The 23,473-nt window shown below is 38.5% G+C and overlaps 1 protein-coding gene across 2 annotated transcripts in view; it reads left to right on the forward strand.

The window, feature by feature from the left end:
• Positions 1-23,473, forward strand: part of COL4A6 (collagen type IV alpha 6 chain) — a 182,497-nt gene that overhangs the window by 108,932 nt on the left and 50,092 nt on the right. For both annotated transcript variants that reach the window (XM_087940926.1, XM_087940928.1), the window contains exons 6-18: positions 4,467-4,583; positions 5,809-5,877; positions 6,424-6,459; positions 10,433-10,495; positions 11,668-11,703; positions 13,507-13,548; positions 14,526-14,618; positions 17,338-17,391; positions 20,307-20,366; positions 20,574-20,618; positions 21,133-21,186; positions 21,907-21,976; positions 23,349-23,459. In XM_087940926.1, coding sequence (XP_087797052.1) covers positions 4,467-4,583; positions 5,809-5,877; positions 6,424-6,459; positions 10,433-10,495; positions 11,668-11,703; positions 13,507-13,548; positions 14,526-14,618; positions 17,338-17,391; positions 20,307-20,366; positions 20,574-20,618; positions 21,133-21,186; positions 21,907-21,976; positions 23,349-23,459 — 850 coding nt within the window. The remainder of the gene's footprint in view (positions 1-4,466; positions 4,584-5,808; positions 5,878-6,423; positions 6,460-10,432; positions 10,496-11,667; positions 11,704-13,506; positions 13,549-14,525; positions 14,619-17,337; positions 17,392-20,306; positions 20,367-20,573; positions 20,619-21,132; positions 21,187-21,906; positions 21,977-23,348; positions 23,460-23,473) is intronic.

Here is a 23,473-nt window from a genome sequence, read left to right on the forward strand (position 1 = left end):
TTTACTCCTACTACCATTGTGCTACAATACTCATTATTCTTTGTCATTATTGATAATATTGTAGTGGGCATTGAATTGCCAAACTAATGTAATTGTTAAACTTGCCAAGGTAGTCTAGGTCATGATACCTCTTTCTTGGAATTCTAATTATTATTATTATTATTATTATTATTATTATTATTATTATTATTATTATTATTATTATTTCTTTAGTGAGATTCAGAGCCTTTGGAGCTGGTTGGTAGCTCAACGGCTCGAGTCTTAACCAAGGACCTAAGAACTGTTAAGGTAGCGTCGGAGGATATAAGTTGTTCCAAGTAGGATGTTTTTTTGTAGAATCAGGGTATTCAAGTCTGATAAATTGAGACTAATAAATAATTAAAATTTGTTGTTGTTGTTGTTGTTATTATTATTATTATTATATAAACTCTAAAGCAGAGTCTTGAAAGCGTGTATTTCCTCTCTCTCTTATACACTAGTGAATTAGGGAATAACCAATCTGATCTTTCTAACTCTTTGTATTTCCTGGACTTAATGCATGTTTTGTAATTCTCATGGGACATTTACTCCAAGGTCATCTCTTTGGCTATCTAACCTGAAGATAGAATAATGAGGATTGAAGCTCAAGACAGCCTTGGAAAGTTGATGTAGGATTATAAGTGAAAATTAGTAAAACGTTCAATGTTCAAATCCTTTATTGTCATTGTACATCATGTATACAACGAAATTGGTTTAGCCTCTACTGGTACAGTCCATACAAGACTACAAGACAACAAGAATAATAAAGAATAATCCTTATATAAGTCGTTAGGGGTGAAAAACTAGTCATACGTTTCCATAGGGACCATATGGACTTAAAACCAAGTCCAGTTGCCTTTTGAAAAAGTACCTTTGGGACAACCATGGCCTGGATGACTGAGAGTCTCCATAGACAATGAAGAGAGATGTACCATCAACTAGCACTGATCTTATACGCTGAAACTCTAAGCACCAAACTCGAGTATAAGAAAGAGGCTCCGGGATGTTTACGGGATATGAAAGGAGAAGATAATTTCATCGATAAATCCTCTGTAGCCTTACCTGATTATCTGCTTAGGTTTGGGTCTGCTGGATTCCCTTTACAAACTTATTTCTACCAGATTAGCTTGTCCCCAGGAGATATCTGCAGCCTTCTGGCTATAAAACTAAAGACATAAATAAATGTATGAAGGACAGCATATGTTAGCTTTGAGTTGTCGTGGGTAAGCGCTTATGTTTTATTACAAGATGCTTTGTTGACATAAAATACTACCAAGCCCCAAACAAGGATTAATACAGAGATTTACACTATATTTACATTGTTTTCCTTAATAGGATTAACTCTTCAGGCGAGGTGCACGAAGTCTATTCAGTTCAAGGGAGAGACTAACTTGTGGTTGAATGGCAAGGATTGCTTTCTACAAGTGGGGAACAACAGCCGATTTTCCATCTGATAAATTTTTTTAAAGACATTAATGAGTAATTCTTGGTGTTTTCTCAGCTTGCGCTCTCTCCCCCTCTCCTCCTTGCCAAACTCAGAAAGCACCAAGAATCCCTCATTTCAACCTTGAGCTACAAATATTTTCCTTTATTGATACATTAATGAGTGTTTAGCTGGTGCATTGTTCTTTCCTTCCCTCCCTCTCTCTTGACTTCTTTCCAGGGGTGGGATTCTACCCATTTGGACCGGTTCTATGGAACCAGTTATTATGATTCTGCACAGTTCGGAGAACCGGCAAATCATGCTCCTGGTTGTCCCCTCCCTGCTCCGTCCACCCCTCCCCTCCCCACGCAGTCAATCCTTATTGTGCATGGGCAGCATCACTGACTGCAGTCGTCCCCTCCCAGTCACTCCTTAAGGTATTTCTTTTTCTTTTCTTTCTTTCCCGACGATCAGCTGTTCTGATGATCAGCTGTGCTGAGATTCCCCTCGCTGTCTTACTGCTTTGCTTCCCTGAGGCCCAGAAGGCACCAAAATGGAGCTGTGCCCCCCCAGGCTCTGTTTTTTGCCTTCCTGGGCCCCAGGGAAGCCTTCTGGGAGCAAAAATGCTCCCTGGGAGCCTTCCCTGAGGCCCAAAAGCCTCCCAAAATTGGGGGTGCTGCCAAAAAAAGCCATGCCCACCAAGCCACATGGCCATGCCTTCCTAGTCACTCCCACCTAGCCACGCCCACTTAACTGGTTGTTTAAAAATTTGAATCCCACACCTGCTTCTTTTCCTTCCTTCCTTCCTTCCTTCCTTCCTTCCTCCCCTCCCTCTCCCTTCCTTCTTTCCTTCCTTCCCCTTCGTTATCATCATCACTACCTTTTTTGGGCGGGGCAGTGCTCTTTGAATTGTTGCACATTAATTGTCTAGTCAAAGGAATACCTTCCAGGCTTATTTTTAAAAGCGATACAACCATAATGTAAAATGATGGGCATATTTGGAAATACTTAATTCATGCCAGGAGCTGTTTTCCATAGTGAGCGTGACTTACACTTGGTAGTTGAGCAGCTTTCATTTTATTATTTTATACTATTTATTGTTAATCAGAGAAATCTTTTTAAAAATCAAGTTTGTTAGTCCATGATCATCACGTAAAATGATTTCAGTTCCAGGTCTGGCATTAGGCCTTTGCAATTAAATACATAATTTGTGCTGATGACATTCACCCTCTAGATTTTCAAACTAAGATTCTTACCTAAACAGATAGATCCGCCATTTAAGCTTCTTACGTGAAAAAGTTGTCTGGGTAAAATGTTCTTCACTTGTTTTATGAGGATGATGACATTTCAAAGGATAAAGAACAGTCAGAGTGCCCTAAATATTTGGATAAGTTTGTTGGCATTTAATGGTGAAAGAATATACTTGGAATTACTGCAGACTTGGTTGTTCACTGGCCTCATAGATCAACCTAGCAGTACTTAGAAACACAATAAATCTTTTCAGTTTCTGTAACAGACCAAATGTATAAATCATGCAAGGTGAGAATTCTCAAACATTTGTCCCAAAGGTTCTTTTTCAAAAGGCAACTGGACTTCCTTGGTTTTTTTTCCTTGAAAACCTTTTGCTTCTCATCCAAGAAGCTTCTTCAGTTTCATTCTTCTTAGATGACAAGCAAAAGGCTGAATCTCAGTTATCCTGTTCTTAGTAGAATTCCTGTCTGGTCCTGTATGTTCTCAGCTGGTAAATTCTAAATGTTCTTGAGAACTTCTTGAACTCCATTCTATTGAACTCTTCAGCCCCAATGGGAGACATCCCTGTTCACATAACTGTCTTCTCACCTTCTGTGAGTGAGATGGGGTGGTGGTTCAGAAGAATTTATATAGTCTCCAAAGCCCCTGAAGGCAGGACAAGAAGCAATGGGTGGAAACTAATCAAGGAGAGAAGCAATCTAGAATTAAGGAGAAATTTCCTGACAGTGAGAGTAATTAATCATTAGAACAACATGCCTCCAGAAGTTCTGGGTGCTCCAACACTGAAGGTTTTAAAGAAGAGATTGGACAGCCATGCTATAGGGTTTCCTGCCTCAGCAGAGAGTTGGACTAGAAGACCTCCAAGGTCCCTTCCAACTGCGTTATGCTGTTATTTGGTTGCACTAAGGGGATTTAAGGTTGCCCACAGAGCTCTGTGTTTTTGCACAGTGGCAAAAAACTAATTTGCCTCTTGGAAAAATGCTATCAAAATCTCTGTTCCCTGCAGAGGCAGCTTAAACACACACCCTTCCTTCCTCATTTTGTTTTATAGTCAGAATTCAAAGCCACAATGCAAGCTTGCTCTTGTAGAGCTTTTTCTGCTGCCATCTGCTGTTTTGGTTTCAGAGAGTAGGGAAAACTGCACAGAGATGAAAGCACAGCCAGTTCATGTACAGATGTACAACCCTTTGTAGGGAACAGTTAATAAGAATGTGATTTTGTTAATTTTTCAAAGGGATTTCCCCCACCGAATCAGAGCCTCAGAACTGATTAAGTTTCTCAATAATCCAACATGTCAGGTTATCAGGTTGAGGCATGCAAATATAAACAAATGTACTTTGTGGTAACTATTTACATGACTTTGCATTCTTTATAAAATGAGGAACTGATTGAAAATTTAGCTTTTTTCCCCATGAAGATGATAACATTTGGAAGGACAAATAACAGTCAGAGCGCCCTAAATATTGGGATAAGGTTGTTGGCATTTAATGAGGAGAAAAATACCTCTGGGGTTATTGTGAACTTGGGAGTTGACTGGGCTCATAAATAAGTACAAGAAACACAATAAACCTTTGCAGTTTCTATAGCTGAGAAAATGTGCAACGCATGGGTATGCAGTAAATGTGCAAAAAATGTACATGCGGGGTTATCAAGTTCAGGTATGCAAGTATAAATGAATGTCCTCCTTGGCAAGGCCAATTCCATTCCCATGCATTCTTTCAAGATTAAGAGGTAATTAGGAAATATTAATTTTCTTCTTCTTTTCCTTGAACAGGGACACCCTGGTCAGCCAGGACCCAGAGGTCTTCCTGGTTTAGATGGCTGTAATGGTACCATTGGAAGTCCTGGTACCCCTGGATCAGATGGATTCCCTGGTCCACAAGGACCACCGGTATTTCTTGATGTAGTTTTTGTCATATAGGTTGAGATAGGTGGTTGGGAAAGAGATCTGGATATCTTAAACCTATGTTTCTCAACCTTGGTAGCTTTTAAGGTATCTGGACTTCAACTCCCAGAATCCTGGGAGTTGAAGTTCAGACTTCTTAAAGTTGCAGTTGAGAAACACTGTCTTAAATAGGTACTACTAGGAATGGTTCTAAGGCAGAGGTGGGCAACTATGGCCCCTTTATGACTTGTGGACTTCAACTCCCAAAATTCCTGAGCTAGCATGGCTTGCTCAGGAATTCTGGGAGTTGAAGTCCATAATTCATAAAAGGGCCATAGTTGCCCACCCCTGTTCTAAGGCCACTTACTGTGTAATAACTGTTCCTAGAATAAAGTGGTAAAAAGATTTGGGGGAAATCTAATTCTTCATTTAGCAGCCAAGCAAAAAGTCACAGATCTCTTATCACATTACATCATGTCAACTCTTTCCTATCTTGAGAGGCAGATGATTGTCTAGAGATACTTCATCGATGCCATCCTCTTTGGGGAAGTCCAACTATGGCATTGAGTAGATTTATACATTACAGCAAACCATAGTCCCAACTATAAATAAGCAGCAGTATTCTAAGCCATGGTGTGTGGTTGGTTGACCACAATAGCTAGATTTAAACAACAATAGCTGGATTTAAATTTGTTGAAACAAAATATAAACAGGCTATCCTAAATTCCAGATGTATTGTGGCTTAAAATGTTATCTGAACCATATACTAGTAGTACTTATTCAGAAATGCATGCAGCTTAGCCTATCTTCAGGGGGCCAATACCATGATGGCCTTCCAAGAAACACATCTGACATAACAGATGACATATAATGTCTTCAATGTATATCAAATTGGTTGGTTGGGTTCTGTTGGGTTGAATTTGGTTGAGTTGGATTGGTTGATTGATTAGTTGATTATGTGCCATCAAGTTGATGTCACTTCATGGAGATCCACCTAGATAGATTTTTCTCAGTGACAATCTATTCCTAAGTGGTCCTTCTGAGCTTCCAACAGTGCATCCATCATCGCTGTAACAGAATGTATAGAATGCAAATGAATTCTAAATGCATTTCTTAAATTTTTAATTTCAGCTTCAGGACAACTAAGCTTTGAATTTACTCTGACTATCTTTTTTATTTATTTTTGCTAAAGAGTATCTTTTGCTCTTGTTCTCTTAATTTCTATTTCTAGGGTCGTCCTGGTCCTAAAGGCCCCAAAGGTGAACCTGTCTATGCCCCGGGAATTTTTAAAGGAGTGAAGGTAAGAAATGTCCAGATAAAGGAACTCTAGCAGGAGGTCTGTCTAAGGCTCTAAGCAATTACATTTGAAATTTTCATTTAGGAGGAAGAAGACAGCTTCAAAAAGGTTATGCCTGTTTTTGATAAATTGGCTTTAGAAATATAAAAACTCCTTGCAGGTCATTGACCATAGTGAAATAAATTTGATTATTAGATTCCAGATTAACCATGGAAGCTAAGAATTTGAAAAATAATGCTTGATAAAAGGAGTCACTTTTTAAATTCAACACATGCAGACACCCCCTGAATGCCAGTAGAAGAAAGCAACCAACTTCCTATCTAACTTGGAAGTTTCCCAGATGTTCCAAACTGGAATCTGCCCAGGTATCTGTGGAGATTCTCAGGCACTGTTTTGGAATAGTTGAGTTAAGGCTGACAGAAAAGTAACCTGTGTAATGTTTATATAGTGATCCCTATTTTTTTTTTACAAGCAAATGCTTTCTACAATACATTTCCCTGCTAATCTATGTTTCATCTAAGTGCTTGCTATGTTTATGTTATTATTTAGGGAGAAAGAGGTCTTCCTGGCCTGGATGGTGCTTTTGTAAGTTCATTTCCCGTGTAATTTCTGTTTTTCTTCCCTGTGTGTTGCATTATTTTTGGCAAAACACGGTTAGTAAAGAGAAAGAAAGTTTTGACTAATAATACTGTTGAACTATCCTTAGAAAACCTTAGTCCCGAATCTACCTCGGCCGTTGAAGCTTATTAGGTGACTTGGCTTGTCACAACCACAACTCACATTATAGACTTCTTAAGAGGAGGGAAGTACACTTGATCACCTTGGGAGGAAAATAAGCAGATAAGGTAGAGAAGGGGCGTTTTACTTTTCTTCACTACTGTTTAATCTTTACAAAACTTGCATAACCACCAAACTGTTTGCAGAGAGGAAATTCTACAATTAGGAATATAGTCCAATGTTCCCCTGCAGAGTTCCACACTGTGTGTGGTAGAAGGACAAACAATAGCTTTCTTGTTAGAAGAGGAAGATACTAGTAACACATGTGTCCAGTACAAGGCAAAAGGATGTCATATGTGCCATGTCACCATGACATAAAATATCATGTTTGTGGTACCTCTGGCCCTCACCACAGGTAGCCAGTAGGGAACTTTTGTTTATGATTAGTATTTTTCCTATTGGGGATTTTTCTAGAATTTCTGATTTAAGTCTGTTAGATCCATTTATTTATTTATTTATTTATTTATTTATTTATTTATTTATTTATTTATTTATTTATTATTATTTATTTATTTATTGTGTCAAACAATTATTAGATAACAGGAATAAGTATAAACATGGTTATAAATACATGAAATGGATACGAATAAGAAAAAAAAAGAAACAATAGGACAGGGACGGTGGACACGTTTTGGTGCGCTTATGCACACGCCCTACAGACCTCTTAGGAAAGAGGTGAGGTCAATAGTAGACAGTCTAATGTTGAAGATTTTGGGGTTTGGGAAAGAAATCACAGAGTCAGGTAGAGTATTCCAGACATTGACTACTCTGTTGCTGAAGTCGTATTTCCTGCAATCAAGTTTGGTGTAGTTTATCTTTAGTTTGTATCTATTTTGTGCTCTTGTATTGTTTTGGTTGAAGCTGAAGTATTCATTGATATGTAGGACATTGCAATATATAATTTTATGTACTATACTTAGATCAGACCGAAGGCGTCGTCGTTCTAGGTTGTCTAGGTCTAAAATTTCAAGTCTGGTGACATAAGGTATTCTGCTATGAGTAGAGGAGTGGATGACTCTTTTCATAAAATATTTCTGGACTTTCTCAATTGTATTAATATCAAATATGTAATGCGGGTTCCAGACTGATGAGCTGTATTCAAGTATTGGTCTAGCAAATGTTTTATATGCTCTCATTAGTAGTGTGATATTACCAGAGAAAAAGCTACACAGAATTAGGTTAACAACTCTTTATGCCTTTTTGGCTATGTAGTTACAGTGGGCTCTAGTGCTTAGATCATTTGAGATCAGTACTCCAAGGTCTTTGACAAAGTTTGGGTCATCAACAAGGTCTGGACTATTCAGCTTGTATTTTATTTTTTGATTTTTTTTGCCAATATGCAATACAGAGCATTTACTTGTTGAGATCTGAAGTTGCCATTTGTTTGACCATTCTGACACAAGTTGAGGTCTTTTTGAAGGGTAGCAGCATTGTCAGTGGTGTTGAATAGCTTTACATCCTCAGAGAAAAGAACGCAGTTGCTCTTAATATGATCACAGAGGTAATTTATGTATAGTATGAAGAGAATTGGTCCTAGAACACTGCCTTGGGCAACACCACTGTTGGCAGGTACAGGATTTGATAGGACGCTCCCAATTTTGACCATTTGTTGCCTGTTTGACAGGAATGCTTCTATCCAGTTATGCAGATATCCAGAGATACCATAAGACCTTAGTTTTAGGAGTAGTTTGTCATGTACCACTAAATCAAAGGCTTTACAGTCTGTAAATTGCGTCAATTGCTTTGCCCTGATCGAGTTGTGTAGTCCATATATTTTTACAGTGTAAGAGTTGCAGATTACAGAATAGTTTTTTTTCTGAAACCAAATTGTTTATTTGAGAGTCGGTTGTTTGTCTCTAAGTGGAGGATGATGGATTGGTTAATAATTGATTCCATGACTTTACAGGTGACACAACATAAAGAGATTGGTCTGTAATTTTCAACTAGGCTGGATTCTCCCTTTTTGAAGATGGGGATGTATGGCTAATGACCATAGTTTTGGCAAGGAGCTGGTCCTGAAAGATTTTTCAAAGATTATGCTTAGAGGTTCGGCTATGGCAGTGGATAGCTTTTTAAAGAAATAGGTACATACTCCGTCCGGTCCAATAGATAAAGATGGTTTTCGATTGCGTAGTGCTTTTTTAACATAGTCTTCTGTAAAATTGATATGTATTAGATCATTGTAGTTGTCCGTGGTTCGACTAGGAAATATTGGGCATGATCCATTGCTGTTTACAAATACTGAGCCAAAGAATGTGTTAAAGAGGTTGGCTTTAATAGTGTCATCATTGCAGTCTTTACCATTTGGTTCTTTTAGGGGTGGGATGGACCTTGAATCTTTTAGTTTGTTGTATACAAAACTGTAGAAAGTGCGGGTGGAATTGGTGCATAGAAGGTTTTCCTCTTGTTTAATGTGATAATTGGTACATTCAGTCTTTATCTGGTGGCATAATTTTTTGTATCGGCTTTTAAAGTTGGCAACGTGACCAGATTTATTTTTCCACCAAAGGGATTTCTTTTTGGATTGGAGCTTCCTTATTGTTATGGATAATTTGTTTTTTCTGGTTTTGGGAGTTGTTATTGGTACATATAGTTTGATGACTCTTTTGACTTCAAGTAAAAATATGTTGTAATGGTCTTCAACAGTATTGCATCCAGTGAATAGAATTTGCCAATCAAGGGATGAGAGATCATTGTCTATAAGATCATAGTTGCCTTTTTTGAAGTTATAATTGGGGATCCTGTTGTTATGGTGATTTTTGTGTGAACATATGTTGAGACAAAAGTCAATCATGCTGTGGTCACTGTTGAAAAGAGGTTCATTAATTTGTATTCCATAAATTGAATTCAAACTGTTGCAGAAGATGAGATTGAGGCAGTTGTTAAGTCTAGTATTGTTGGTGGTTAGTATTAGTATTTGGGGGGAGCAGCTCCCAGAAATAGTTAGACAGAGAGGAGGGGGTGGATAGTTAGAAGGGGGGATGAGATAGAGAGAGATAGGATGGATAAGCTAGAGAAATGGAAGAGAGAGACATGGATGGATGAGATAGAGGGAGAGAAAGAATGGATTGGATAGATGGATGGATAGATAGATACATAGATAGATAGATAGATAGATAGATAGATAGATAGATAGATAGATAGATAGATAGATAGAGGAGAGGGGGAGAAAGAGGATGGATGGATAAGATGGATGATAGATAAACAGACAGACAGACAAATATATCAGCTTCTGGTTGTCCAACTTCCTTCCATGAGAAAAATCCTTCAGCCCCCCCAGCCTCTAATACATTCCTTATGTAGGTTTAGCTGAAAGAAAAGGCAACTGGATGGGAAAGGAAGATACAGGGAAAAATCAAGAGGGAAGGGGGAAAAACCCTCTTAAAAATCAGTTTCCTACATCCAGAGCAAACCTTTTTCTTGGCTGGCTTTTGGGCTTTTGCAAATAAACAGATATCCTGAAATTTATTTCTACGTTTCGCATCATGTTTTTATCCTGCGGGGGAGTTTTGAATCTTGCTCTTGGGATTGTACACTCCAGGAGACATCCTCTTACCGTGGAAGTAATCAAACCAATAACAAGAGAGATGATAATAACAAGAGATAACAGCACAGTTCTGGTTTTGCATTTATACGTGATTATTGTGTTTATGACACTGTGATGAGTTTGGGTTACAAATCTGGCTGCAGGCACTGCATGAAGACATTCAACTCATTTGGGAATGAGCAGGACACGTGACCACTGAAGTTGCTTTCTTGCCTTTGTTGTCCTTCTCAACAGGGACCGAAAGGTTTTCCAGGTCGACCAGGGCCTGCTGGTCCCATCGGGCTACCTGGATTTCCGGTAAATCATCCTTTTTTTGTTATTAATTACATCCTGAATAATCTACCATTGTAGCTAGTTCAGAATATATGAAGTAGCTACTGTTATTTATAGTATTTAGAATCAGAATAGGTCTTCTAGTCCAGCCCCTTGCTCAAACTGAGAATCCTATACCATTTCAGACAAGTGATGGTCCACTCTCTTCTTAAAAACCTCCAGTGATGGACCCACAAACAATTTTTGAAGGCAAGTCGTTCCATGGGTTAATTGTCCTCACTGTTAGGAAGTTTCTCCTTAATTCCAGGTTGCTTCTCCCCTTGATTAGTTTCCATCCATTGTTTCTTGTCCTGCCTTCTGGTGCTTTGGAAAATAAGTTGAGCCCCTTCTCTTTGTGGCATCCTCTCAAATCCTGGAATACTGCTCTCATGTCACCCCTAGTCCTTCTTTTCTCTAGACTAGCCAAATCCAAATCCTGCAACTGTTGTTTCATATGTTTTAGTCTCCAGGCCTTTAATCCTCTTAGTTGCTCTTCTTTGCACTTTTTCCAAAGTCTCAACCTCTTTTTTGTAATATGGTGACCAAAACTGGATGAAGTATTCCAGGTATGACCTTACTAAGGATTTTTAAAGTGGTGCTATTTCACCTGATTTTGATTCTATGCCTCTGTTTATACAACCCAGGATTGTATTCGCTTTTTTGGCTGCTGCCATACACTGCTGACTCGTGTTTAAGTGATTGTTCAGAAGGCTCCAAGGTCCCTTAATATTTATTTATATATAAATAAACCCCGATCTCCCTCACAGAAGCAGAATGACAAGGTGGGAAAGGGTTTAACTCCATCTCCTTTGGCTTTTGATCTACTGCAGTTTGGGTGGGATACATCTACCCTTTTTCACATCTATTTGCTTAAATATTAATATAAGGGCATCCGCCCAAGATAAGAGGTAGGAGTGAGGAGTGCAGAGGAGGATTTGGCACAAGTCAGCTGCTCTCATTTATTACTGAATAATTTATCTATCTCTCTGCTTCCTAAAAAAAAAAAAGGCACTGTAAATAACTTTGGATATTCAAGGCATCATTCGCCTTTCCCTTTTTAACAACGGCTCCCTCTTTTTATTTATTTGTTCCACCCATAAACTGAAATTTGTTTTTCAAGTGCAACATCTGATTAATATTGTTTTCTTCCCATTTAGGGACCTCCAGGTTTCCCAGGACCCCCAGGAGCTATGGTAAGTGTGTTTGACTGGTCCTCGGCATTTTGCCGTCCATCAAATAAATAGTCTTGGGTTTTTTTTTTCCTGATGAACCACCTTAAGGCAACTTTTCTGCATTAAAGATGGACAGAATGTGCAAAGTAAGAATTTTGTTTTTATTGTTCTGTTTTGCTTGGTTGGAGAGGATGGAAATACAGGGAGTCCTCGACTGAACAGCAGTTTGTTTAGTGACTGTTCAAAGTTACAACTTACTGAAAAAAGTGACTTTTCATACTTATGACCATTGTAGCACCCCCCATGGTCACGTGGTTTACATTTGGATGCTTGACAATACTTCATATTTATTGTCCCGGGGTCCCATAATCCCCTTTTGTGACCTTTTGACAAGCAAAGTCAATGGGGGAAGCCAGGTTCACTTAATGACTGGGTTACTAATTTAATAACTGCAATGATTCACTTAACAAACTGAGGCAATATAAGTGATACAATGGGGCAAAACTCCCTTAACAAATTTCTCACTTAGCAACAGAAATTCTGGGCTCAAGTGTGGTCATAAGTCGAGGACTGCCTATAGTCTTGGAATAGCTTGTTCCTGGTATATTTCTAAATTATTTTCCATATTTGCATGCAGAAGCTTCAGTTACAGTGATTATAGATTATACTAGATATGAATCCACCAGATAGTTCTGAATGAATCCGGCACTTTTGATTACAGCTAGTTCTCAGCTTACAGCAGGGGGGGGGGTCTTCAAACTCGACAGCTTTAAGTCTTGTGGACTTCAAATCCCAGAATTTCTCCTCCAATCATGTTAGCTCAGGAATCCTGGGAGTTGAAGTTCATAAGCTTAAACTTGCCAAGTTTGAAAACCCTTGGCTTACAGCCATTCATGAAATGACTGTTTAAAGCGGGGGTCTCCAACCTTGGGAACTTTAAGTCTTTTGGACTTCAACTCCCAGAATTCCTCAGCTTTGCTGGCTGAGGAACTTTGGGAGTTGAAGTCCAAAAGACTTAAAGTTCCCAAGGTTGGAGACCCCTGCTTTAAAGCTACAACAGCACTCAAAAAGTTACAACGGTTGCAGCCTCCCACCTCCTACCATCATGTAATCAAAGCTCAGGTGCTTGGCAGCCAGTATATATTTATAAAGGTTGCACTGTGTCAAGGTCATGTGATAACCATTTGTGACCTTCTCAGCTGACTTCCAACCAGCAAAGTCAGTTTGGGAAGTTGGATTCACTTAACAGCTATATGATTCACTTAACAATTACAGTGATTCAATTAAAAACCAGGGCAAAAAAAGACATAAAATCAGATTTACAAGTGCTGACTAGCCACTCTATAACTGCTTTGATTAGCCACAGAAATGTTGGTCTGAATTGTCATAATGAGGACTCCCTGAATTAAATCTTTCTCAAGGCCTAAGATTACAAAATATATATTTGTAGTATATGCATTACTCCAAGTAATGCAGCTGTTTGTAGCTAACGATATTCTGTCCATTCCTATTGTGTCTGAGTGCTTTTAATATGACATCAAGCTAAAGAAATTAGTGTGAGAAAAGAGTAACATTTTAATACCTTGAACCCAAATAATTTAATTCCTCATCAACTCAGGTTGGATTACCAGAACTAATACTAAACCATTTTTTTTTTCAAACAGTGAATGTTGATCATTTTTGGAAGACAGATATAAGAAAATTAACTTTAATTCCATCCATCGTTTCTTTTGACTCCTGTTTGGATGTTTCTATGTTTCAGTTGGACCATTTCTGGAAAATAAAAATTACAATGGTTTGGTATTTATTTTTGTTATTTTGCAGGGCAGTAGCGGTTTAGTTTTCCATGGAGAAACAGGAGAAAAAGTAAGTAGTTGTATGTGTTTTGGTTTTGCAATAGGACACCAAATCTCTTTTTTCCTCAGATCAGTGCAAGATTAAGAAGATTGTTAACTGTTTTTCTACACGTTGGCCACTTATTCAAGTTTTTGCCCTGAAAACATGTTGCATATCAAGAAGAAGATTGGGCAATGGAGAAGAGGCTCAATTTTTTTTCATTCTGTCACTGCTTGCAACATACGATTTCCAAAATAGGTATCAGCTTCCAAATATTCTCCAGAAAAGCTTTATTTTCAACTCTTTTAGAAGTGATGGATATTAGAGCTCATCAAACTTTTTGTGGGAGACCATTCTAGAGAACCTGTTCAATTATAAACAAACCACCAAGGCTTCAGCTTCTTGACCTCCTGAAAGAGGGGGACAACCAGTTGCTTCTCCCAGCATGACCAAAAGGGTTGGGTTGATTCCAGGGGTAGATGGAGTTCTTAAGTAACCAAGAACCAAGCCATAAAATGCTTTTTAGAGGAAAACCAGCACTTTAAATGGCATTAGGAAACTGAGAATCCAAGGCAGGACCTGAAAAATAGGTGTAACATGCACCCACCAGCATCCACCAGGATAGATCTGGGCCATTGCACCACCTAAAGTTTTTAGATAGCCTTTAAAGATAGTCCCCTGAAGAATGCATTGCAGGAGTCTAGAGCAGTGTTTCTCTACCTCAGTATCTTTCAGATATGTGGACTTCAACTCTGTGGACTTCAACTTCCAGAATTCCCTAACCAACAGATCTCGGAATTCCTAAGATTGAGAAGTCCTTGTCTAACAAGAGTGGCGATGAAGGCATGAGCCACCTAATCAGTCTTTAAGATGACTTTTTTTGTATCTAATTTATTTACTTGTTGAATTTCTATAGCTGTCCATCTCAGTCAATGACTTTGGGAGGCTTACAATTCAAAAAATATATTATGATTAAAAATACTAATACCTGTTTATTTTCCAACTAGGGAGATGTTGGGCTGCCAGGACCAGCGGGACCTCCATCTTCCACAGGGACAGAAGAATTTGTTGGGTTGACCAAAGGACAGCAAGGAGCAAAGGTTTGTTCTTAACAATGGATAAACTCTGAATGAAATAGTTTTTAAAAGGATGCTGAAAGTCAGACTTGGTTTCTCACAGTTTCATCAACAAATTAGGCGTTTTTGGCAATAGTATAGAAAAGGTTGGGCATAAGTTTCTTCAGGCACATTTTCAATTTTCCAATCCACAGTTGCCTATCCGCCCTATCAAGGACAAGTGTAATACATATTTTAATTATTTTAATTAATTTTTTTTCCCCCAGTTTCCTCACATTTTGTAAATTTTATGATGTGGCTCTGTGAACTACACCTTAGGCGATAATAAAATGAACATCCAGGGAAATGTATGCAAAACTGCATATGTTAGAAGAAAATATAAACACATACTCAGAGAAACACATGACAAAAAAACCCCACAAATGTTCCTGCTAGCTTTTCAGCCCAATATTTGCAAATTTGCACAGAAAGAGATTAGAAAATGTGTTTCAGAAAATATGAAAGTTGAAGCTATCAAATGAGGCAGATTTATTCATGGCTGAGCACAGGGCAACACCAATTAATTTATTATGATATAAGCTTTGGCAGGCTAAGGTCTGTTTTGTTTTTTGAAGCAGACTCTAATCTAGGAAAACATTCATATGCCTGGATACATTTGTCATTCGGTAATGGAATAAATTGATGTGTAGGTGTAGTATGGAATGTCTGTTCCTGGAAAATTTAAAATGTTGTGGCTTAAATGAAATTACTCTTGGCTTTCTTGTAACTTTGATACTGTAGTGACTTTGGCTGTTATTTAAAAGATAGCACAATTAATTAATTGGAAATTCAGAGTCGGATCCTAGATTAACTCCTTGGTGAATCAGTAAACTTAACACATTCTTCTTTGTTAACAAAATGTAGGAATTTGCTGAGGAATTTAAGCATATCCTCCCAACCTTTCCTTCCCTGGGGAAAAGCAAAGATAAGAGAATGCAGCATAAACCTTCCAACAATTAAAATGATTTTCAGTCTGTTTAGAAAAATGATTATTCTCCCTTTCAAAAGCCCAGAAGAAAAATGCAATTTAAGCCAGTCTTGGACAATTCTTCATTTCAGTAAATGATTAACTCGTTTGAGGTCTAATTTCTGCAGAGTTTGATCAATTATTTCCAACACTGTTTTCCCCACCCCAAAGAATCCTGAACTCTTGAAAGAGTAGGACTCTTGAATGTTTGTCTCTGAGAATGTCAACTTTCCCGAGACAAGAGGCAATCAAAAGGATGCTCAAGGTTGTAATCATTACCATGGAAATGTTGATATACCAAACTATTTTTCAGCTAAATCTCTAGGTCGTGACATTCTGCTTACCCAGGTGGAAGATGTAATCTCTTAAAAAAAACAAATAGTGGCACTCAAATGGTAGCTTTTGATTTGTACCACGTACAATGTGTCTACTTGCTCAGTTGTCTTAATTTAACCAATATCAGTTCTTTGACTTTGTCAAGTTGTTTTGGCTATACATAATTGCAAACCACACTTTATCTTTCCCAGCAGAGTGCAAGAGAACTTTTTTGCTTCGGTATTAGACAATAGAAGAACAGAATTAGAAGGGACCTTGGAGATCTTGTAGTCCAACCCTCTGCCCAAGGCAAGAGACCTTAAATCATTCTGGACAAATGGTGGTCCAACCTTTTCTTGAAATCCTCCAGTGATAGAGCATCCACGGTCTCTAGAGGCAAGCATACCAGTGGTTAATTATTCTCAGTCAGGAAATTTCTCCTTATTTCTAAGTTGTCTCTCTCTCTCCTTGATTAATTTGCATCCATTGCTTCTTGTCCTGCCTTCAGGTGTTTTGGAGAATAGATTAACCCCCCTCTTCTTTGTGGCAGTCTCTTGAATATTGGAAGACTGCCCTTAATCCTTCTTTTCACTCGACAAGCCATGCCCAATTCCTGCAACCATTTTTCATATGTTTTTAGCTTCCAGCCCCCTAATCGTCTTTGCTTCTCTTCTCTGCACTCTTTCCAGAGTCTGAACATCTTTTTTATATTGGTGACCAAAGTTGGATGCAGTATTCCAAGAACTGAAAGGACCTTGGAGGTCTTGCAGTCCAACCCTCTGCCCAAGGCAGGAGATCTTATATCATTCTGGACAAATTATTGTCCAATCTCTTTTTGAAACCCTCCAGTGATGGAGCATCCACAGTCTCTGGAAGAAAGCCATTTTCCACTGGTTAATTTATTGTCAGTAAATTTCTCTTTATTTCTAAGTTGGCTCTCTCCTTGACTGGTTTCCATCCAATGCTTCTTGTGCTTCCTTCTGGCACTTTGGAGAATAGGTTGATCCCTACCTTCTTTGTGGCAGTTCCTTAGATATTGGAACACTGCTATCATGTCACCCCTAGTCCTTCTTTTCATTAACTTCATTCATGTGTTTTTTTGAAAACTGGTTCTCCTCACCCGAATTATCTGTATTAGAGCTCCACGGCTGATGCCAATGCAGAATATAGGAATGGCCTGTTTTCCAGACTCAACAAACTGATTCATCTTAACAATTTTGAAATAAGGTAACTTCACGCTGTATGTTAACCAGATGACTCAATATAAATTGACAGTGATGGTTAACCACGGTTTAGAATTTGGATGTCAATGTATCTACAGGATAAATGAATAGACCTAAAAATGAATGTTCACTCCTAGATCTTTCAGTACTGAGTAGTGATACATTACTGAGTGTTTTGATTTTGTATTTTTTGTTTCAGGGCGTTCCTGGTGTCAAAGGAATTCCAGGCCCACCAGGAGGTCCTGGACTTCCGGTAAGATGTTTCAGCCAACCTTTGTTGACCTCTCTCCCTTTGAAGAGGTTGGAAGTGGCACATAGTTCGGAACAAACCCCACCCCAACCAAGGAACCCATCTAGAATGAAGCCATGTTTGACAAACATGGAAGCAAAAGGGTCCCCATTCCTCTTCTGAACATGTGGAAAAAGGAGAAAGAACAGAACCTGAGCATCTTCCCCATCACACATTTGTCTTCTCCTTCTTCCCATCATCCCATCATTGTCTGAGTATGAGCATGGCTTCCACCCAAGGATAATAAGCCTTTGTAATGAGTCCTACAGTATTGGTGTATTTTCATTGCAATAATGGAAGCATACATTGTTGGCTTGTTTCTGTTTTTTGTTACATGTAAACAAATTCCCTCTAATGTAAATTGGGATTTTTGACAAATGCTTCTCGTTCAGAAGGATGGTTTCAATGACAGCTCACATAGGCAGAAGTTTTTATTACAGCTTCTTAGCATCTGGCACAATGACTCTTTCCCTCCTACCCTCCACCCCCACCTCCTCTGGTCCCTTCTTGGGTGGTGGCATGAATTTACTACCACCATGAAACATTTGCAGATGATGATGCTGTCTTTGTAATCTAAGAAAAGTGTGTTTTAGGAAACTTTGCAACCATGGAGTAAATTGTTTACTAATTGTGTCATTAAATTGCTTGCGGGCAGCCTCTTCTCCAAATAAGAGGTGCATAACTAGGGGTTTTCTGTCCATGGTTGGATATTCCAGAGATGTTCATCGATGTCTAAGGGAGACGCGTGATTTTTAATGTCACCTTTGAGTGAGTCATAATGCAGAAAATTGATTTTAAAAATGGAGTTGCAGAACAAACTGTACAGCGATGTCAGCAGGGGTGTGGCTTACAGATCCTCTGGGCAATTCATGCTTATAGATAAAACCTTACTTGAACTCATTTTTAACATACTGTAAATGATGAAACATGCTAAATGAAGGCATTGATTGCATGTAAATTCACCACAAATTAACACAGACTCTTTCTGTGTGCACATATTTTTATTTACCAGTGAAGTATAATAACTGGACAATATGAAATGTATTGATATTGCAAGGGAAAATATATGCATTTCAGTGATTAAAATAAACTGAAAATAAGGGACGGGATGAAACCCAGGAAAAAGAAAAATGAAAAAAACAAAGTTCCATGGTATTAAATAAAATTAATTCAGGCCTTAAATATACATCTGTTAAGTGTTAAATATAGACTATGTTGAGTCATGTTGCTTCATCTTTTTATTTTTTTACTACTATGGAGGCAACTTGGCATTGATTACATGAAAATACTTTTATGAATTGGGGGCATGATGGCTCAGGAGTTAAAGACACTGAATTTGTAAGCTAGAGAGCTGACAGTCCGAGTTTGATCCCCGAGCTTCACACAATGAAGTATGCTCCCATTACTTGCCCCAGCTCCTGACCACCTAACACGGGGGTCCCCAAACTTGGCAACTTTAAGGCTTGTGGACTTCAACTCCTAGAATTCTGCAGCCAGTATAGCTGGCTGGCGAATTCTTGGAGTTGAAGTCCACAAGTCTTAAAGTTGCCAAGTTTGGGGACCCCTGACCTAACAGCTCGAAAGCGGGTAGATAAATAGGTACCACTTTGGTGGGAAAATAACATTGGCATATAGCCATGCTGGCTACAATGCCACGAAAATGTCCCCAGACAATGCAGGCTCCCTCAGCCAAGAAATGAGATGAGCACATTGCTCTAGAGATGGATATAACTGGACAGGGAAATCTTTATCTTTACTTTTTCCTTTCTGAAGAAACATCAATGGCTACTATTCTTTTCTTTTTTTAATGAAATAAAGATGTACTCATTAACTAACACAACACTATAAGGATGTTTAAAAAATTGGGGGAAAACTGATGTCGTGAATCCATTCTTTAATGTTTAGAGCACGGATCTGTTCCACTTGCATAAAATAACTTATTTTGCTGGCTCCCCGGGCTTGGAAAAGCTACAGTTCTTTATAAAAATGTCAACTTTAATATTTAGGGAATATAATTCAATATTATATTTACATCATGCAGTAGATAATGTACTGACTTATGGAATTCAAGACTACGAGATATTACAATGTCCATAGTTTGGGCAGTTTTGAAAAAGAGATCAATAATATTGACAGATTAAGCCTTGTAGCAGTCATGACAGTTATTTAAAACTTTGAGACAATAACCTTTTTGATATCCATTGTTGAGAAGTGTGATAAGAAAAGGCAATTTGCTCTTGACTTATGTATCCAACTTGGAGGTTTCTAAGAAGTGTCTCATTAAACCATAGTAGAATATTGGATGCTAAATCCTGGTGCAGAATAGCAATCCCTTATCTTCCCATAATCTACTACAATCTGGTTGATGCTGGTACAGGTGGCTTCAATCACACAAGAGATCTGAGTAAATCATATAAAATGCAATATGCATTATCTCATTCTGATAATCAACGTAGTCTTATCCAACCATGTGAATGGATTGGGTAAATAAATTTGAGTTGATTCAGATTTTTTGTTGAACTGCTAAGTTTGAGTTGATTCAGATCTTTTGTTGAACTGCTAAATAAAGTCAGTTGGACTCAAATGTTTGAGTTGATTCAGACAAAGCTATATATGCACACACCTGGCACTCCTGTTCTTTATTTTGCACAATCGTTTTTTTATCCCCATCCAGTCCTTTCATCCTAAACATGGTTTCTGCTGACTTACTTATGCCTCTGGGAGAACTATGGAGTTGGAGATGTGGTTTTCAGCATCAGACTGCAAAGCAGAGAGCTCTGGCATCCGACTGTTTGGTAGGAAAAGTGTAAGTCTGCACAAAGACATGGAAGGATCAACCTTATCCTTGTTCTTTTTCTTTTTGTGTGTGTTTTGTTTAGGGTTCCTGGGGCTTCGGAGAAAAGGGAGAAAAAGGCATCCCCGGTTTACCAGGACCCAGGGTAAGAAGCTTCTAAATATCTCGCTCTCTGGAAAATATTTGTACCGGTAGTCCTCCACTAATGACTAATTGCTTAGCAAAGATACGCCAGACTCCCCCAAAGGATTGGGGACTAAGACTTAGAGCATGTCCAAGCCCAGTGGAGGAGCCTGTAGATGTCAAACTGGAGCACATACTCAACAGCACATTGGATTTCCTTTCATTTTAGGGAGACATGGGACTGAGAGGACTTGATGGAAACATAGGCAGAAAGGTATGTTGTGTGGTCAAACACATCTTTATTCATCTAGCAGAAGATGCCACGGTGGGCATTTTCTGGTGAGATCCAGCAAAACATTGCGTACGTCTAGTTTTATATGGGAGATCCTGGATCTTGATCCTTTAAAGGAGAAACTATTTTATCAAGACTTTGGGCAGACAGTTGGGCTCTTAATTATTTTCAAGTTTCAAAAGGCAGTTGAGACCGTTTAATTCTTTTCCTGGACCTTTGGAATGTAAAGGCATTGCAGAGCACATGTTTAGGCGATTTGGGTTTTTAATTTGATTGGTGACTCAGTTTGCTTCTTCATGAGCATGCAGTGTTACTGTATACAAGAGCCTATCCAGAGTTTTTCATTAGAATTGGCTTGCTTGCTTGCTGCTGAAAGGTGTTATGCAGTGTGCAGAATACATTATTTTTCAATAAATGAATAAGGACAGAAGAAAGCAAGGAGAAAACCTCCGTGTTCCTCTCATTCTGAATCATCTTTCATTGTTTCATCATTCAGGGAGTTCTGGGCAAAGCAGGATTTCCTGGCTGGGATGGCTCTCCAGGTGGAAAGGTAAAAACCCCTCCCCCCAAAGAAAAATTGACCAGGTAGCACAAATATTGTAGCTTTAGACAAGACAGGGAAATAGCCCAAAAGTAACTGTGGCTGGCTTTTCTCTTTTTAAAAAAAATAACATTTTTTTTAAATTTTATTTTATTCATGATTTTAAAATGCAAACACCAAAAACAGGAACCAAAATACAAAAACCAAACTAAACAAGAGATTTCAAAGGGGAATAAAACACCTACACGTAGATTTCCTCCCAGTTGAATATTGGTAAATATATTTCAATGATAGTTTGAATGATAGTTTCCCCCTCTTGCAAAACAAGCCCACAAATTATGAACTTCTGTAACTCTCTTTACCCAATCAAGTCCTTTCCTGGTCTGTCACTTCTTCACTTTAGGTAGACCTGGGAAGCAGACATTGAAATAAGGATATTATTAACGTGTTTGTAAGGCAATTCCAATATAGTAAGGCTCAAATAGGGATGTTTCTTGATTCAAAATAGCTAAAAAGTAATGTTTTCTTTTTTAAGGAGAACAGTTCTAGCCAAGTTTTGTCCCTGAGAGATTCTGTATTACAGAGATTTTGGGTGTGTGTGTGTGTGTGCATACAATCATTCAACCATGCCACCCACCCACTTTGTATTTGCCAAGATACACTTTGGATGAAGCAGAAGCCTTTTGACAAAACTGTGAAGCTCTTGTGTTTTCTATTTCTTGCTTTCAGGGTGAATTTGGCGATGTGGGTCCACCAGGCCCTTCAATAATTGTTGACAGAAATGGCGCTGTCATATCAGGTGGATGATTTTCTTTACAACTCCATGTCTTTTTAACATGTACGAAGAATAAGAATAAGAAAAGAATAAGTTAAAAAGAATGAAATGTTTCTCAAGGCTAGATTAGGGTTACTACACTTGCTCTGTACTGGAGTTCCATGACATTCAAATCAGAGTAGACCACAAGGAGTGCCTCCCAGAGGGATCACATTGCAGATCCCATCATCCCCACCTGATGCGCTGAATGGCTCTATTTTCTTGGGATATGGGAATGCATCTGGCAGAACCACTAGAGGATTCATAAATGCAAAATTGCTGTATCTGGCTTGTCTGAGCAATCTTCTGTTGTGGAAATTGTTACTGCTGGCAGGATTGTGTGATTAAAAAAGCGGGGAAACCCTTCAACAAAAGAACCTGGAGTCAGAAGAGTCCTTAGTGTTCCTAACATCCAGCCTTGGTTCCATGCAGGAATCCAAATTAAACCCTGTGAAATATGTCCTTCAACTATCACTGTTTTATAGAACATCTTCTGGAGAAGAAGAATCAATTTATTTTTAGAATAGAATTCTTTATTGGCCAAGTGTGATTGGACACACAAAGAATTTGTCTTGGTACAAATGCTCTCAATATACATAAAAGAAAAGATACATTTGTCAAGAGTTAAGAATCATAAGGAACAACACTTAATGATCATCATAGGGCACAATAAGCTATCAAATCATACTAGGAAACAGTCAATATAAATCATAAGGATACAAGCGACAAAGTTACAGTCATACAGTCACAAGTGGGAGGAAATGGGTGATAAGGAGTGATGAGAAGATTAACAGTAATAGTAGTGCAGACTTTGTAAATAGTTGAACAGTGTTGAGGGAGCCCATCTTCTCCTTTTACTGTCTTCCCCATCATTTGACCAATGCAGGATATACAGACAGCAGGAACGTGACTCAGAGGTCCCTAGAATTGGAAGGGGACCTTCAGACAATGAAATCCAAACTTCCATTTAGTGCAGAAATCACATTTAAATCATCCCTGCATGTTTGGTCAGAATGAACCAAGAGAGTTTCACCCATCACAGACTTTATCTCTTGGTCTTCCTCCTTCTCCGTGGAACCAAAGGATAATTTAAATGCCAATTTTCTTTCCAAGGCAGTTGTTGTAGAATGTCTAAAGGACCTCTTTGCATGTCAAAGGTCTCTATTTCAATCCTATGCATTTCCAGATAATGTTAGGAAAAGTTCTGAATTGATCAGTTTAGGCACCATTGAATTTTGTGGGTTCTAACTCCAGCTAAATCAGCTTCTTGGATTCCAAAAGTAGGCTACTAATACAATGAGTGAGATAAATGAAGAGAAGTTCTGAAGTTATTTTCTTTCCATCTTTTAAATCCTAGGTCCCCCTGGAGACCCCGGCACACCAGGAACCCCTGGCCCTAGAGGAGATGAGGGGAGTATTGGTTTGATAGGATTTCCTGGGCAACCAGGACGTCCTCCAACCTTTCCAGGTAATCTAGTTAAG

Source organism: Pseudonaja textilis, chromosome 12 (assembly GCF_049901715.1).
Source record: "Pseudonaja textilis isolate UNSWEBS1 chromosome 12, rPseTex1.2, whole genome shotgun sequence".
Classification (NCBI taxonomy): domain Eukaryota; kingdom Metazoa; phylum Chordata; class Lepidosauria; order Squamata; family Elapidae; genus Pseudonaja; species Pseudonaja textilis.